The 19,766-nt window shown below is 33.1% G+C and overlaps 1 protein-coding gene across 1 annotated transcript in view; it reads left to right on the top strand.

The window, feature by feature from the left end:
• The window catches only part of PRSS56_3 (Serine protease 56), a gene marked incomplete at both ends in the record, with an annotated part of 44,744 nt that extends 25,608 nt beyond the window's left edge, over positions 1 to 19,136 (top strand). Inside the window, 4 exons of the mRNA XM_051219058.1 lie at positions 4,948 to 5,351; positions 13,336 to 13,591; positions 16,843 to 17,234; positions 19,069 to 19,136. Of these exons, the coding sequence (XP_051069818.1) occupies positions 4,948 to 5,351; positions 13,336 to 13,591; positions 16,843 to 17,234; positions 19,069 to 19,136 (1,120 nt within the window). The remainder of the gene's footprint in view (positions 1 to 4,947; positions 5,352 to 13,335; positions 13,592 to 16,842; positions 17,235 to 19,068) is intronic.
• Positions 19,137 to 19,766: the final 630 nt, after the last annotated feature.

The following is a 19,766-nucleotide window of genomic DNA, read 5'->3' as shown; positions in this document are numbered from 1 at the left end:
CTCGATGCATCCGTATCTCAGAGTTGGTATTCATTCCATGACTCGAGCTCAATACCGTTCGCTTCAAATGCCATCACGATATTCGCTTAGTTACTGAGTTTTAATAGACACTAGCTTGTACGATGGAGTGAAATTTTAGTTGATATTGTTTCTTCGAATCTTCGCATAGATATTTGGGACTGCAATTGATCAATCTCATATTGGCATATGTACATTCTGTAAGGATTGTTTCGATATTGTCTTAATTTACAAGCATTATAAGCAGATATTTATAGTGGCTAACAGTGGACTGGGAAGATTCAAACAAGCAAGTAAAATGAATGAAAGTATTGAGTATCTTTCGTGTAGAAATATTTTCTTATGTTATGACCATAAAACATGTTTCAAATGTAAGTTTTCAATGAAAATATACTCAGTCACGCAGGAACATTATTAAGTTGTATGTTAGAGTTATTCAGCTAATTAATCATTTCATCAGTTTAGGGGTTGTGGAGATTGTTAAGTTTTTGATTAAGATCATGAACTGATTGATGTTTATAACTTGAAAGTTTATTATGATTGAAAATGTTTTGTTCAATTATCATTTTGATGATAAAGTGAAAAAATTCAGTTGGCGCTTCATAATGAGTTAGATGAAACAATCATTAATTTTCAGTTAGTTGCTCATTACACGTCCATAATAATACTTACGTTTTACAAATGATTAAAAAATTGATGTATGAAATTCATTTATTATTATAGAAATTCCGCTTGATTTCTGACATGTTTATCACAAATCTGAGGAGTCCCGAAATAGGACGAAACGGCCGTCCAGTGCTTCCAGGTTTTCCATAGTGGTCTAGCTTCAGTCGACTCATGATCTCAACTGTTAAAATTACTTTAATATCTACTAAACTCCTTCTGATATGAATCTGTTATTATCAAAAGAACTATTTAAAAAAGGTTGAATGTGAAATTTATTCCATATAAATGATGTAATGAATAAATCAACTTCACAATATCATAATGTAGATAAACAATAACAGGAAATCTATCAACTGATAGTTTTAGAATGTGCATAAATGGAGGAATGCAGTAATAATAATAAGAAGAAGAATAAGAATAATTAAGGCCAAGGTAACGATAACGATGTGACGTACTACTTTGCTCGCATAGCTCTGGCCTGAGCTCATGGATGGTAGGAGCTTTGGCTATGGAAAAAAGTAGTTGTGACAAGGAATTTTAAAGGTGATCGAACATCTGATGTCATCAAAAATCGTTGAACGACAACGATAAAAAGAACATTCCAGACGGCAAAACTAGGAATAACATTCGCTAGTAGGAACTTGTTTTATGTATCCATAAAAGATAAACTTCCCTGTGTGGTCGCCTCCATGTGTATCCACCAGTTTACCTGCTCTTATGGAGCGAGGTACATTGGCCGTGGCCAGCGCTCCCATTCAAACCAGATAATGGAACATGTTCCAGTATGCTCCTACAAGAGTAAAAGGAAGGCAGTCAGGAGTTCCATACTTGAACATCTAATCAAGTGTAAACATTCTACTGATCCACAGTTTGATTTTAAGGTTGTATACATGATTCGTCCAAATCTACCTAGATTTCTTAGTATCCAACTCCTAAAAATAGCCGAAGCTTTTACCATTTATGAGCTCAAGCCAGAGCTATGCGTACAAAAGAAGTACGTCCTATTGTTATCGTTAACTTGGCCTTAATTATAATTATTATTACTGCATTCCTTCCCTTACTTATGTCCCATATTCTCATTATTTTATTCATAATTGCTCATAATATCACCATTTATTTCATAGTTCTATTATCTTTACCTACAATTGTTGTAGCAAATACATTTTAGTCTTCTTACTACATTCACGTTATAATTCATTACTGACTCATTAAGTATATTGTTATTATTCATATTACATGATCTAGCATTGTAATCCCTCTTTTACATCATGTTAGTTATTCCTTGTTCACGTTTCCTCACGGAACTAGTACCTTGACTAAACAATTTTATCAGAAGGGGTTTTGTAGAGATTTTAGTAATTTTATAGTTCAATTCATGATTCAATTGAAGCTAAACCACCATAGAAAACCTGGAAGCACTGGAAGGCCGTTGCGTCCTAGGGTCGGACTCCTCAGCAGTGTGCATCCACGACCCCGCCTAACAGGACTCGAACCCAGGACTTATCAGTCTCGCGTGTAAGCGCTTAACCACTAGACCACTGATCTGGTACTGCTAAGGAGTCCCACAATAGGACAAAACGGCCGATCAGTGCTTCCAGGTTTTCCATGGAGGTCTAACTTCAACTGACTCATGATCTCAACTATTGAAAATATATAAAGTCAATTACCAAAATGTCTAGCGTTATAAATAGCAGTTTTTCATGATGAAACTAACTGTTTTTCTGGTTTTTGAAGAAATCATAATTGTAACTTATTGACAATCCTATAAATCAATTATGCAACAAGCAAAATGCTGATTTTTAATATTAATGAGCTTTAACGTGATTTAATTTTTGATTTGATCATTTGAAAAATGAATATTTTTTCTGAATAAATAAGAAATTAATTCAAATTGTGTAAATCTATCAAGTGTGTATACAATTTCGTGAGAAAAAGAAATATTTGTAGCCATGGAGATTTAACCTATATGACTGTTCACTTGGTATTGTTTGCTTATTGGTATATGTGCATCCTATGCAGATTGCGACGATATTGTCTTAAGTCACAAGCATTTTAAGCAAAGATGAATAGTGGTTGGTGGTGGAATCCAAGATACGCGTTTTGTCCTATTTGGGATATGTCAGCTGGATGCACCTGCATTGCAGAGTTGACGTTCACTCTGGGAATCGAGTCCCAAATAAGACAAAACGCGCGTTTTGGATTTCCCTGCGATCCATTATCCATCGTTGCTATATGACTGTATTTCATGTCAAACTTTCTTTAAATTATAAAACGTATTTTAATAGTTCACGAGGTAAAATTACTGAATAAATGTTTTAATTAATCATAAGGTTTTAATCAGCGTACATGGTTCAGATAGTGAATACAATTAGTTGGATTGGTTAAAGTTAGACATTAACACAGTTGGATGCCGACCGGCTCTGTGGTCTAGTGGTTAAATGTTCGCGCGTGAGACTGATATGTCCTGGGCTCGAATCCCCTGGGGCAGGATCGTGGATGCTCACGGCTGAGGAGTACCATACTAGAACAAAAAGGCCGTCCAGTGCTTCCAGGTTTTCCATGGTGGTCTAGCTTTAATTGAATCATGAATTCAACTGTTAAATTCCAAAGCATCATTAAAAAAATTATTTTGAAATTACCAGTCTTTTTTCACAATTCTCTTAACTTGAAATGCGTTTTTTCTAAATTTAGCATGGTCAGGAATCATCCGAACTGTATACATTTAATGTTTTTATTAAAACAAAATCCCTATGATAAACAAGTTTTTTCAACTTTATGAATTAAGTATCAAAGTTTATGATATCTTATAGAGCTTGTATAGATAGAGGTAGTGGAGAAGATTTGTAGCTCAGGTGGATGATTTTGATGGAGATTTGTTCTCTGTGCTGGATGGTTTAGTCGTGTAGAGATTCTTCATAATATCTATGTGATTTATTAAAACTTTTCGACAAATAAATCAATTTTCATACACATAGTTCCCTTTATTATTTTTGAGTCAATATGAATATACATATTTAGCTTTATCAGTTATTCACTTCTAAAACTGGTTACTTTTATATAAGCTTATGTGTATATATGTTTACTTATCACCTACTATATTCGTTATCTGTTTTTAGCTTGTTCTAAACGGTATTATTAACGATGTTGTGTCATGTTTAGTAAAATTAAGTAGATTGAGAAGCTTTACTCCATGTTACACTCATACAGTCTGTCTAAGTAATGTCCAAATTGAATAGCGTTTATCTTTAATTGACCCCATTAACTAACAGGGTTAGCTGATGTAAAATTTACAGGACTAAGAGGAGAATTTATATATCATAGCTTACTCATAGCTATATATAATGGATTTCGTGCATTCAAACAGTCTACACCTTGATATAACTCGTTTAATTTAAGATTAGGCAGTTGCAGAAGCGTAAAATCAAAGAAATAATCTAGTTCTCTAAATGTTTGTTCTCAGTTGACAAAACTGATCAAAAAGTGATCTCAGCAATTGATCTTACCCTACATTACACATTTTTATCCTCTTTCACTGAAATACATGACCTACTTGCAAATCGCTATTTTATCTAATTCAGTATTTTCACTAACCGCAGTTGATAATTCATAAATTTCTTGAAAATTCTATTCACATTTTATTAAACTTGAATGTAACTCATTTCGATGTTTTACTAAACTTCTAGTAACAAATGTATATTAGATTCACTTGGTGTTGTTTACTTGTATCTTCCTATTGCTATTTAGGACTGTCGTTGATCAGTCTCTTGTTGGCCTATATGCATCCTGTACGAACTGCCTCTATATTGCCTTAGGTCACAGGCTTTGTAAGCTAATATGGATAGCAGCTAGCAGTGAGATACAAGTTAACAACACCAATTGAATTTAAACTTCACCCCATTGTGTAAGTAGGAGACTATCAGGAATCAGTAGCTAAGTGGATAACGTGATGGCGTTTGAAGCCAAAAATACTGAGATCGATTCTCAGAGTGAACATCAACTCTGAGATGCAAGTACGTCCAACTGAGGAGTCTTTAGGACAAAACGTGTGTCCTCGATTCCACTGACGTCGATTATTCATCTTCGCTTATAAATGTATATTAGGTTTACTTAAGTTTCAAAAGTACTACAACAGTTATTGTTCTATGAGAAATAAGTAAATCAGATAATGAGAGCCAACATAGTCTATCAACTAGAATGTAGATTTGTGTATCTGGCATGGCAACATAGATAAATTAATAAACTTTTCTCTTTCCTAACAAGTAGATGCAGTACAAGAAATTCTATACCTGTGCAAAATGATTTTATTTCCATATCTGAGATGTACAAGAATAAATCGAGAACATTGGCATATCTTTGTACTAACCTAGTGAATATACAACTTGTTTCACATACTTCTATATTAAAATTGGATTTTATCAGTCGTAGTCCTTTCTATCAAGGTCAAGGTTTTCATGGAACTTATGAATTTGTTCATGAATCTCAAGTTTTACCTTCTCCATTTCTTGAAGAAGATGATCAACTAGTTGAAACTAATGAACATGAAGAAAAATATCAAAATTCTAGAAATAATCAAGATAAACTAGAAAATTTGTCAAATGCCAATAAGTCCAGACTATTTTTTGCTGATGCTGGATTTACATCCACAAGAAATATGCAATTTCACGAAGGTAACTGAATAATATATTTTTTGTATTATTTTTGCATTTAAATATGCTTTGGATATTTTAAATAAAAGTTGATAGAAAGCACATATCATTATCTGTTTGTATAGCATTGGACATCTGTTTTGTCTTAGTATAGGACGCCTCAGCAGTGCACATTCACGATCTCACTCGCGAAAATCAAATCCAACACATTTTGTCTCTCGTGAGAACCACTGAACCACTGAACCGGATCACTGTTGAAGAGTCTCATACTGGAGCGAGACATCCTCCCAGTGTTTCCAGGTTTTAATGATGTTCTAGCTAAGCTTGACTCGTGAATTCAACTGTGGAAATACTACAATCTCCACAAATTCCCCATGCTGATATATGTAGTAATTATAGCTTTCATTAAATCATCAGTATTTGTTTTTGTCTAGCATTCCAAATATATTTTAAATCTAACTTTATTGAAATATTTCGCTTACAACTTTGCTAAATTTGTTTTCAATAAAAATCTAAAATATAAATTTTTAAGTAAATTTCCATATTGACATTTGGTGAAAAGAATATATATATATGATTTACAATAATGAAATAACACTCATCAAGTAGTTGCATTACGTAATAATCATATATCATCGTGACTATATAATAATGTTGAGTAATTGGAAGAAAGAGGATTATAATCAAACTGCTGAGGAGTCCCATACTAGGACGAAACGGCCGTCCAGTGTTTCCAGATTCTCCATGGTGGTCTACCTTCAATCGACTCATGATTTCAATCAAAAACTTAACAATCTCCACAACCCCTAAACTGGTCAAATGTAATTATTTGAAAAATTAAACGGTTACTATGTTGCATAATAAATAAAGGAAAGAACTAATTAAATATTTTGATGTAAGGTCAGTATTATGGTAGTTATGTAAGAATCATGAGACGAACGTCGAAACTACAAAAAAAGGAAGAAATCAGGGGTATTTTTGAAGGAGTGGGTTTAATCAAAGTTCGGCTAAAATCTCATTCGTATACTTATGGCTTAGGTAGCTATGGTTATTGTACAAAATTCTTTCGGACCTAAAAGTTAAGTTTTTGAACATGGATTCCGATAGCCTAAGTAATATGCAACAGACAAACTTGTATGTAGTGTCAGTTATTATGGCAAGCCCATATACCTTATTCTATCTTCCGGACATCCTATTTTATTCATTTTACTTGAGCCATATTTTGACCTTGTCAATTATTCGCTTATTAGCCTTGACTGTTTTCACATGAGCGTATATGTGTGTACACTTCATGTCCCATGACTCATCACATGTTTGTAGTTTATTTTGTCTGCCTATAAATACTGAGTAACGCTTAATTAAAATGGAGTTGGATTCCCAGCCATCTTCCCTGTGCGTCATTTTGCTTGGCTCTGTTTCATTCACTTCATATGCAAAATATATGTATTCACAAATCAATTCTCGTTATTCGACTTATTTAATTCCGTTATTGGATAACGCGATCTAAGTCGACGATGATATACGAGAATAGGTGATAACAAACATTCATACGCTCTAAATGGAGTCAGATCCACGGGCCACATCATGTATACCATGTGGTAATTCTAATAGGATATGGTGGACAACCTTAAAAGCTTTATTTAAATCAATTTTATGACCTGAGTCCACCAAATAAACAATAACAGAACTCTTAATCACTCATACCTGTTCTTTGTTTAACCAACACGGATGGTGTTCTGCTATGCGATGATGGACTTGTTGAATTGTACTCCCTATATAACTGACTTCATAGGAGCAGTTGTATTGGTAAATACATATGGATGTAGCGGATTCATGCAGTCTGTCTTTATTGGGGGTTCTCATTGTGTTAATTGTAAAAAACAACATTCTGTCTGTCTGCAGTGAATATTTTCTGCACCGCCTTTCTGAACTTTTGAGTTACAGTTTCTTCAGCAGCACCATTTAGTAATCGTAATTTTAAGAGTAGTACTTTCTTCAGAACCGTAGACAAATTTGGTTTTCTTGTCATCTCATTCATATGTTCCTTGAGAAATTTCTCTGGGTCGCCATTTTTACTGAGCAGGTCACGTCAAATCATTCTAGCACAATTTGTCATGATCTTTACTAAGTTTCTTTTGTATCTGATTGATCCAGTACTATAGAAATGAGTAAATTGTCCAACTGCAAACTTTCTATGTATTCCTCTTTGCAGTGTCCTATCTACTTTTCCGATTAGTTGGACATTTGAAAACGATATTCTATTACTCTATTGTTTCTCTAGTGTAAATGTAGTAGATGTGTGCATGTTATTAAACATGTTAAGTAAATTATCCTTCCCATTTTTTTCCTAATACCATGAAAGTACCATCTATGTAATAACAGTAAGATGTTAGATGGTTAACTATGTCTTTAAGTGGTCCACTTTCCAGTTATGCAAGAGAAATTTGTACCAAGGGAGACCTCACCGGCGACCCTATGAATACACCATCCAATTGTCTATAGTATTCATTGTCAAATCGAAAGTGAACTTTCATAATGCATTTAGGAATCTGCTGTTTTATTTTGGATGCAGACAATAAGGTTTCTATAGCCTCTCTATCAGTTCACTACAGTTAAAATCCACAATTTTGTTATTTTAATTAGCTAAATGTATCAAATGACTCAGTATATTATCAACTGGTAATGAAACGATTATTTATTTACCATGAAATAGGGACAATATGTATTGAATACAAACCAAAAATATGAGTATGATATTAATTAGTAAAAACAGTAGAATACTCACACTTTTATAGATGATCCAAGGTTGGTCATTGAATTTCGGTGTGATTATTTTATATTACTTTAATAATGATCAGCTTATAAGATATGAAATCGATGAATCTTTTGTTCGTAAATGATCGCATATCATTGAAGATACTATATAAGATATCATGATACAACTATATTTATAAATTACGCTTATATGAATGTTACAAAAGGAAAATAGGCAAAAATGATCGGTTATGCTGGGTATAAAATATGTATTGTTCAGGCATTATGTTATAAAACTCAATTTAATGTAAAGATCTATTTTTATCTTCATATAAATATTTTCTAGCATTCGATTTGCATCTGTCGTTGTACATGTATCATGAATACAATAAATAACTTCAGTAATTTTAATTATGTGTGTGATACCATACACTATAATCTTAGTCTCCATTATCAGAATCCACCGGGGTTTGACATGGATGACTTAGTTATTAGAAGCGAATTCTAATTCTTTGATTGAATGATCTAATTCATTTTATCAAGCTACATTAAGTTGCTTTTGAAACAACATTCAATACATATGAAGATAAAATGAATGAAAATTGTAAGAAACTATATTCTAATCAATCACAGTTAAATTTCTATGTTGAAAATAATTTTCTTCTGTACAGATGACATTAGTTCAGAAAGTCAGAGTTATCAAAAATCTGTCAGGAACAAAAATGTATCCATGGTATACAGTACATAAGTCATCTGCTTTAAAAAATTAACAACTATTATGTTGTATTTTAATAAGTTACGTTTAACTAAAGTACTAATCAATGATAATATGCTAGGGTAAGTAATAATAATAATTTATATATTCTGAAAATAATAGTTACAGATATACGAATATTCGTCAAGATTAGAACGAATAGTTTGACAGTAATTGAGCGCCGAGTATAGAGAAGTCATTATATGTGAAAATTATATTTGAAATATTCTCAGCGATTGAAATATAACTAATTCCAACGTTTCGTCCAGCTAACTTGTCTGGACTTCTTCAGGGTAATAATCAAAATCAAAATTATCAAAGACATATATAGCTTTTAACAATCAGGATTATACTGTGTTAAACCAATCATATTTCGATGTTGATTTTTTGTAAAATAGGATCAAATGAGTCAGTTAACTACAAATCATGTGAAGAATTCAACTACATAGAAATAATTAACTGAGTAACAAATCGTATGTGTGTGAGTGTGCAGGTATGTATGTATGTGTAAGAGATTGATATGATGAAGGTGTAAATAAATAAATAAAGTTCAAGTTCAAGGTGGAAAAATTTTTTGATAATGAAACATCGATGTACATGTCAAAACATAAATTGTATTTCACAGATTGAAATCATGAGTCAGTTGAAGCTAGACCACCATTGAAAACCTGGAAGCACTGGGCGGCCGTTTCGTCCTAGTACGGGACTCCTCAGCAGTGCTCATCCACGATCCCGCACCACGCGGGGCTCGAACCCAGGACCTACTGGCTTTGCGCGCGAGCACTTAACCACTAGACCACCGAGCCGGCATCCAACGGTGTTAATGTCTAACTTCAACCAATCCACGAAGTTGCGCCACCGTACACCATTGTCTTCAGTGAGTTCCTATCTCACAACAGACCTGGTTGAACTCCACTGGTAACGGCTTCTCATTAGAACTTCGGGAATTTTTCCTGAAGTCAGTCACTAGTGAGGAGTTGATTATTGTCAGAATGGGTTTTGTGGAGATTTTAGAAATTTCGCAGATTGAAATCATGAGTCAGTTGAAGCTGTTACCAGTGGAGTTCAACCAGGTCTGTTGTGAGATAGGAACTCACTGAAGACAATGGTGTACGGTGGCGCAACTTCGTGGATTGGTTGAAGTTAGACATTAACACCGTTGGATGCCGGCTCGGTGGTCTAGTGGTTAAGTGCTCGCGCGCAAAGCCAGTAGGTCCTGGGTTCGAGCCCCGCGTGGTGCGGGATCGTGGATGAGCACTGCTGAGGAGTCCCGTACTAGGACGAAACGGCCGTCCAGTGCTTCCAGGTTTTCAATGGTGGTCTAGCTTCAACTGACTCATGATTTCAATCTGTGAAATACAATTTATGTTTTGACATGTACATCGATGTTTCATTATCAAAAAATTTTTCCACCTTGAACTTGAACTTTATTTATTTATTTACACCTTCATCATATCAATCTCTTACACATACATACATACCTGCACACTCACACACATACGATTTGTTACTCAGTTAATTATTTCTATGTAGTTGAATTCTTCACATGATTTGTAGTTAACTGACTCATTTGATCCTATTTTACAAAAAATCAACATCGAAATATGATTGGTTTAACACAGTATAATCCTGATTGTTAAAAGCTATATATGTCTTTGATAATTTTGATTTTGATTATTACCCTGAAGAAGTCCAGACAAGTTAGCTGGACGAAACGTTGGAATTAGTTATATTTCAATCGCTGAGAATATTTCAAATATAATTTTCACATATAATAATAGTTACAGAATTCACTCCAGTTTACAGGCATGGTCAGCTCGATATAAATAGTGACATTAGATGTACAGAACAAACATGTTATAGAAGAAAGTTTTAAGTATACTAGTTCAGTAATTGTTTAAGTAGTACATGTATTACAGCAATCCAATGCATCAGCCGACAACTTTTAATATTTCTTAAATGGACAGCCCGTTGATTTATGAACGGCGTAATTAAGATCATTTCGTGTGCCAGATCGAAATAATGATAATTATCTACAACTAGAGAAATTAAAACGAAAACAGAAAGCACGGAACAAAAAAGCAGTAATTACCAAAATATATCAATCCGGTCTACCTAAATGCATGTGTCATGTGACACAGTGATCTACTGTTGATATTATTCAAATTAGTTAAACTTTCTGGGGACGGTGTTAACATAAAGTGACAGCAAGTAGGTGGTTTTACATAGGGAATGCTCTAATAAAGATGACTAAACATTTAAAGTTTCTATAATATCACTTGTGGAATGAGATACACTTATAGGTGTTAGAACATTCAATGTATTTTCAGAGGAGCAGTATGTCATGATGCAGCGAACAAATAATGGGAGTGATTTTATCGTACGGATAGATTGTGGTAGGTTATTCTAGAGTCTGGAAAATTTACAGGTAAAGTAATTCATATAGAGAGATGATTTAGAATAAGTTTGTTTCACTAGTGCCAAGGAATTACGGATGTAATAATGAGAGGTTTCTGCATATTGAATCGCGTGATCGGATGTAAACGATGGTTTATGAAGTAGTTTGACGAAAAAGATAAGATTTAGTTTGAGTCTCCTCCTCAATAAAGGGTCTAGCCCAAGTTTATTACATCTAGAATTATAAGTTAAGGTACAATCAGCTCCAAGATTACGAAGTGTAAATCGTCTCTGTACTGATTCCAGCCTTAATTTATCCTTTATGAGCGCACTGCTAAGAATAAACGTGCAGTATTCCAGAAGAGGTCGAGCACAAACTTTGTACATTAGAATACGTGACTCACTGTTGTAAAGGTTTCGAGTTATGTAACCTATTAGACGTTGAGACTTAGAGGTCTGTTTTAATATATGTTCTGTAAACGACAAGTCTTGGGAGTATCTAAGTCCTAAGTCTACTACTGTATGTAACATAGATAACACTTCACCGTTTACGGTAAGATCTAAGTTGAATGATGTATCGCCGAAGCATATTCATCCACTTTAGCCGTATTAAGCTCCAGATGTCATTTTAAGCACCATTGTTCTACCTTGTTAAGTATTTACACAGTAAGTGAAATATTTCTAATCAGTATGAAGTTGTGCAGATTACGTTTTTGATTAAGATAATGAATCGATCGATTTTAGACCATCATTTAAAACCTTAGAGCAAAGGATGACCATTTCGGACCCCACGTGCGGGAACATGGACAAAACGGTCGTCCAATGCTTATAGGTTTTCAATGGTGGTCAAACATTATTCAATTCATGATCTCAATCAAAATAAATATTCGTTAAACTCATCAAAGACAAGCATCACAACCATGGAATCAACGTTATCAAAAAAACTATCACTCCATATTTCATTCTTACAAATTATATTGTAAATGCACAATGAATATGATCAATGATAAGTTTGAAATTATGCTTCATTGTATAAATATTTGTTATATCTGGACAAAAATTATGAATGGTAAGTTTTGAGAACTATTTATGGACAAATACGGTACATATATTTTTACTGTATAATTATCAAGTAGCTAAACTATGGATATTCATGCGCCTCTTAATAAAATCTTTATTTTGACCCATAGACTATTATTATACAATTTACTGTTCTCGAGTTTTGCCCAGTCTATCAATTACAGTCTGCCACATTCAGAGCCACTTTTGGCTAGATCTTGTACAAATGTTGTTTTGTGGTGCAATGTTGTCTGTTTGGTTTGTATATAAACCCAGTATGTTTGAAATACATGATTCATATCGCAGAGACTGAAATTGGTGTTCTGGACTCAACAGGTAGATCTAGGCATAAAGAAGAACCGATAAGGACTTTAGATTTTTCGTACGGGTTTAAACGTTATTGGTCCAACCGATAAGTCACCTTTCTCTAATTGGTAGTGTCATTACGTTATGTATTAATAGGACAAAAGGCCACACGTTATAAAATATTTAAAATGGGCTTTAGTGAATGGAATTTAATAAGCATTTGAAATGCCTTACATTGATCTAGATCTAAATAAATATTATTTTTGTAATATCCCAATGAGTAGAAAAATTAGGTTTTCTGATATCTTGTGACTCTTCTTCAGAAAATAAACGACCAAATCAAAATTAACCCAAGTTTAAATTGTTCAGACCTATTTTTTTATTGATCACATAATATTCTTGCGTTGTTCCGTGTGCACTATTTAAACTTGGATTAATTTTGATTTGATGATTTATTCTCTGAAGAAGGGGATTACACTGAGTTACAAAACATTAGAAAATGTAATTTTTTCTACTCATTGGGATATTACAAAATATATATAATCTTCATTTATAACAATCAACCCAATGTTCAATTTATTCGAAATGATCAAGTCAAACCTTGGTAAGGATATATATTAGTCTAGATAACTATTACATGGTAAAAGAAAGAAACATGTCAAGCTATACCAAATAAAAGAAAACTTATTGATGAACAACAAGAGGATATAAATTTATTTACTTTATTTATTTCAGATGAATATTCATCGGATCCAGATTTTATGAACTTTCAATATTCTAATCAATTCAATAATGAAATGAAATCAAAATATGTACAAAGAAAATTAATTGTTTCAAAAGGTCCAGTAAATCGTACACAAGGTATAATTCATTCACCTCAATACCCGGAACCTTATCCACCTTCAATTATAACAATGTATACTTTTATAGGTCAGCCTACAGAGATAATTTTAGTGAAATTTTTATTTTTAGAACTTGGAAATTCAAATAAGTAAGTACATCATCATTGATATGAAGTTTAAATGTTTATTTAAAACATTTTTTTGAATTTTGAAACTGATTTACTGTTGAATGATTTTTTTCCATCATACTTACCTCCCAAAAAGGAGTATAGGCCTCCAAACAGCATTTTTCGTCGAACTGTGTCCTAAGCATTCCTTTCCAGTTGTTTTCAGTTGCTATTCATCCTTTTGATATCTGCCTCCAATTCTCGACTCAGTGTATTGTTTGATTCCCTTCTTTTGCGTTTCTCTTCATGATTCCAAGTTAGCAGTTGCTTTGTGATGCAGTTTGATAATTTCCATAATGTATGTCCTACCCATCTAACCCAATCACACTTGTTGAAAAAGTTCTGGAAGATGTAGAAACTTTCACGTATATGGGCGTCATCATCATACTAACGTGCTAGATAAAAAGCAATGTTATTTTAAACAAACAATATACTATCATGTAACCTATGAAATCCATTGAATACAAATGAAAGTCAAGATGAATCGATCAATTCATGGTTATTAAGCACGTGAACAAATTCATATCACAAACTCTTAATTGTAGATTACATTGTTAACGACATAGTCACACTAAAGTAATCTTTAAATGTACGCTAAATCATCTTTCTAGAGAGGGATGGTTTTATAACTGTTAGATGGAACGAATAATGGTTAAGATATTGTCTCCTATGAATGAACTTCATATAGAATCTGTGAATTAATTCTGTTGTTAAATTCGAGTGATTTTTTGTACAATACGAGCTGTTGGACGCATTCTTCAACACAACATTTTCTTATGTAAATGATTTCAGTTAACAGTTGCACATTTAATCTATGGCATTAAATAACTGCGAAAATCTAGCTATCGTCCATTAAGAAAAGTGGTAAACGAATCAAGAAACAAATTTGAGAATAATGAGTTTTTAGTTGGTGTAATATTTCGCGTAAAAAATATTGATAGGTCCTAGGTTCGAATCTCGTATGGTGGGATCGTGTGTGCGTACTTCTGATGAGTCCCACAATAGGATGAAACGACCCCTCTAGGTCTTTCGTGGTGGTCTAGCTTCAATTGACTCATGATCTCAACTATTAAAATTACTATAATATCCACTAAACCCCTTTTGATACAAATAATATTGACTTCTATCTTTCCATGATTTTGTGGTATTTAAATGTTTCATTGTTATAGTAAAACTAAACTAAATAATTATTTAGTCCTATCAGTAATCATTTTATAATTGAAATCATGAACCGTTCAATGTTATACCATCATTAAAAACCTGGAAGCACTGGAGGGCCGTTTCTTCCTAGTATGGGGCAACTCAAAATTGCGCATCAACAATCCCAATGGTTTTAATGTCTAACTTCAGTCAATCCACGAGATTGTCTCCGGTGGATGACTGCCTCACACCGAACACGAATGAACCACACTGGTTACGGCTTCTCAAAAGAATAACCTCTCGAATCTAGTCACTAGTGAGCACATGATAAGTATCAGTGTATGGTTGTAAGGATTGTTGAGTTTTAAGTGAGTTTATGAAACGATCAATGTAAGACCAACATTGAAAACTTCCAGTTAGACATTAACATTAATGGATGCCGGCTTAGTGATCCAGAGGTTAGGGATTTGCACACGCGACCGAATGTGTCCGGGTTCGAATCCCACATGCTTGATCTTCTATTCGCACCTCTAAGGAGTCCCATGCCAGGACGAAACATGCCTTCAATCGCTTCCAGATTTTCAATGGTGGTTTAACATTAATTGGTTCATGATCTCAATTAAAACTCAGCAATCCTCACAACCCTATACTGATAATTGCCTTATAATGGGCTACGTGTGTGAAATTTAAGAAAATACTGGGTTATAAAAATATAATACAGTGATTTTATGAATACATTAATAAACTTATCAGCATTCTTGGCAATAATTACATACTACATAAACATAAAATATTATAGTGCTGTAGGCAGTCAAATTTGGTAGTTTTGACGTAGGTAATTAAGTTTCATTGGAATATATTTATTGTATGAATGAAATATCAAATTGGTGTATGTAGATATAAACATTTTCTCTTCAATTTTGGACCAGTATATGTTAAGTATAATAATTAGTACTATATACTATTTTTGAAAATATCCCACTATAACTGATTATTTAAACTTAGTTTTAGAAAGTCACCTTAAAACTAAACATGAATTGGATTGGGTTGATTCTTTACGTAATTTGTAAATAACCCAAGTTTAAATATCATCTTCCATAAAGCTATTGTGATTTTTTCTAAATGTTCACTATACTTACTTACTTACTTAGGTAAGTTCACTATAAATACAATTATATATTAAGGTCTAGTAGTTAAGCGCACGCGCATGAGACTGATAGGTCCTATATTCAAATCTCACAAGGCGGGCATCATCAATACGCACTACTGAAGAGTCCTACAATACAACGAAACAGCCATTCAGTACTTTTATGGTTTCCATGGTGATCTAGTTTCGATTAACTCATAAGACTCACCTACCAAATTACCATAATATACACACAAACCTTATTCTGATATCAATTATAATTCAGCTCATTATGTTGCCTATTTATTATAAACAATTTTGTATTCCAATAGTTCAAATCATGAGTCAGTTGAAGCTAGACTACCTTGCAAAATCTAGAAGCACTTAACGATCGTTTCGTCCTAGTATGGAACTCCTCAGCAGTGCGAATCCACGATCCCGCCCCCGTAAGATTCGAACCCAGGACCTATCAGTCACGCGCGAGCGCTTAACCACTAGACCACTAAGCCGGCATCTCCACATAACCCTTTATAATAATAATAATCATATGTTCACTAGTGACTAACTTCAAGATGTATTTCCTGGAGTTCTAGTGAAAAGCAGTGACCAGTAGAGTTCAACCAGGTCTGTTATAAGGAAGTAACTCACTGATGACAATAGTGGATAAGTGGCTCAATTTCGTGAATAAGTTGAATTTAGACATTAGCACCGTTGGATGAAGATCGGCTCAATGGTCTAGTGGTTAAGCGCTCGCGCGCGAAAATGATAGGTCCTGGGTTCGAATCTTGCGGGGGGCGGAATCGTAGATGCACACTGTTGAGGAGTCCCACAATAGGCCGAAAGGGTCGTCCAGTGCTTCTAGGTTTTTCATGTTGATCTAGCTTTAATTGATTCATGATCTCAACTATTGAAATTACTAAAAAATCTCCAAAAAACCCCTTCTCATTTTATATTCTTCTTTTTTTAGCTGTGAAAATGAAAATCAATCATTAGGTGATCGTATTCAATTAATCGATGGAATACATATTGATGATCCATTAATTATAGAATATTGTGAAAATAAAATTATAACCAATAATCAACAAAAATTCTATGCAACAATTAAACCTGAATATTTTATTTCATCAAAGAATTTAATGATAATAATATTTAAAAGTGACCATATAACTAAACCAAATGAATTAGGTTTTAAATTATTTTATAGTTTTGAACTAAAAGATCAAAGTTATATAAAACATACTTATAAAGAAGAAAAAGAAAGAAAAGAAAAAGAAGAAAAAGGAAAAAAAGAAAACTATTTAACGATAACTAATCAAAATGGAATCATTCAAAATAAACCGGTTAATTGTTCAAAGTTTAGTAAGTGAAGTTATTAAAAATGAGGTTTTTTGTTTGTTTGTTTGTTTGAATCAATTTAAAAGTCCCACATAGAAACATACATACAGGATTGAATAATAATTAAATTATAAATATAAAGAATAATTGACAATGAACATTTATTAGTCATGATTTGAATTTACAGTAATAAAATTGTCGGTTATTTATTTTCTTTTGTTAAAGTATATGATACTGTTATAAAACATTAACAATCCTAATTTCTACTCACTGAGATATTATAAACTATTACAATTGATTAATCACTGGGTGGTGATCAATCTCATGTATATCAGGTCCTTTTTAGTACAGATTGAATCCTATCGACCAAGTTACAATGTGGCAATTAGTCTAGGTGACTCGATATGGCGTGCATTATGTTGAGATAAGATCGTGATTGGAGGTAGTCAACAGGAAACCCTGGACTCAGGTTTCGTGCTATTTGGCACTCGTCAGCATAGTTCATTTGTAATCTTGAGGGAACTGATGCTCCCTGATGGATTCGATCCCGTGTTACCTAGCCTCGATCTGCACTAAGAAGGACCTAACATACATGACATTGATCACCACCCAGTGATCAATCAATTGTAAATACAGCTCAGTACTACAGAAGACCATTCGCGGGTCGGATGGCTCAGTGGTAACGTCTCTGGCTCTGAAGCTGGGCGACACGGGATCGTATCCGTCAGGGAGCATTAGTTACCTCAAGATTACAGTTACACCTTGCTGACGAGTGCCAAGTAGCACGAAACTTAGGTGCAGAGTTTCCTGTTGACTACCTCCAACCATCATCTCGTACTTTAGTTTTTTTCTTAATATACTTCAAAGATCCATGAATCGGAAATTAAACTTCACATTTTTTAAAACAATTTATATGGATGCTGATCATTTAGTCTTAAAGACTTTGGGATAATGATGTGTCCACATAAAACTCTACAGTATTACAGGATCAGTAGATAAAATTCAAGTGTGTAAAAGTACTGGTAACAAAGATGAAAAAAAAAGAGATTATATCTTAAAAAATAATAAGAATCTAAATTTCTGTTACCCAGTTATGAAATAATCCAATGACAATCACTGCACTGTTAAATTATCATATGCTCATAAATCAAGCATTTTGCTGCACAAAATGTAAAAGAAAATTCATCTATTCTAACTAATACTATCTAAGTAGAATATTTTTAGAACTGTTACTTATTTAGTGTTATATTCAGTCAGAAAGCCAGCAGTGACGTAGAACTTCGCACGTACGCACATCAGTTCGAGTTGCCATACCACATTAGCACAGAGATGCATAGTGGTAGAAGTAGTAAAAGTATAAACAGTAGTCAGAATGATCAGGGTGTGAAGATGTTATTCAAGAAGTATAATCCAGTGAAATAAATTTAGAAAGAGAAAAAATGGGACGTGAAGAATTCCGAAGATTATAATTTGGGAGAACACAAAGAGCAGTTGCACATGCGCCATTGCAAATGAGTTTTAAATCAAGATCTCTAAACATTAGTTGCTATCATCTCGCGGATCCCAACCAGGTAGTTTACACCTACCAAAGATGACTCAGTCCACTTGTCAATGAGTTCATAGATCTGTGCCGTGTTTTGATCTGGTCACCCCTAGCTTTCTTCCAACCTACTCCTGGTTAGTGTTATATAAAGACAGTAAAAAGCAATGAACACTTTTTATCGAGTCGATCAGTTGCTTAATATGTTTAAAAATGTTTACTTTAAAATCAACCTGCAATTGTGTATTTATAATACATATATAGTGAAATTTATAATATTCTCTCTTAAGGTATTTTTTTGTCTTTTTCTCATTACAGCACTTATTACTGAAATAAGTTTAATTCTGCCTATAATCATATGTTTCCAATTGAAAGAAAATAGATAACATAGTGAATCATGGATATGTTTCTAATACATCTGGTGATACTAGGTTATTATACAGGTCACCATAACAACCAGAAACGAGAAGATTTTAATAAATAATTATATATATTTACATATTTATATACTTGATCTTTTGACTATGAAACAATGGTGACTTTTCTATTTACTCTTTCATTCAACATTCTAGATGAGCGTCATTCCTCTCTCTTCCCCCTCTTTCTCTCTTTCTATATATATATATATATATATATATATATATATATATATATATATATATATATATATATATATTACATTGTATATAAGTCGAATTGTACATATTGAACAGTACATTATACTGTACATCTCTTTTTGGTTTCTCTATTTACATTTTACACAACAATAGATGCACATATTTTAAAAATTCTATATTTTCAAATATATTTTCATCTGTTTATTTATGTCATAGTTAATAAACATTTTTTTCTTTTCATTGTATAATAAACATAGAAACACAAGATAGTAACGTAAACACCAAAAAAAAAGACGAGATAAATAACTGTTTTTATTGATTTTTTTCTTATAAATATATTTAGTTACATTGTTAGTTGCTCGAAATGAATGATCAGCATTTCACTAGAGTTCTACATGG

Source organism: Schistosoma haematobium, chromosome 3 (assembly GCF_000699445.3).
Source record: "Schistosoma haematobium chromosome 3, whole genome shotgun sequence".
Taxonomy (NCBI): domain Eukaryota; kingdom Metazoa; phylum Platyhelminthes; class Trematoda; order Strigeidida; family Schistosomatidae; genus Schistosoma; species Schistosoma haematobium.
The sequence above is the reverse complement of the archived record's forward strand: the minus strand, read 5'-3'. Positions and strand labels throughout refer to the sequence as shown.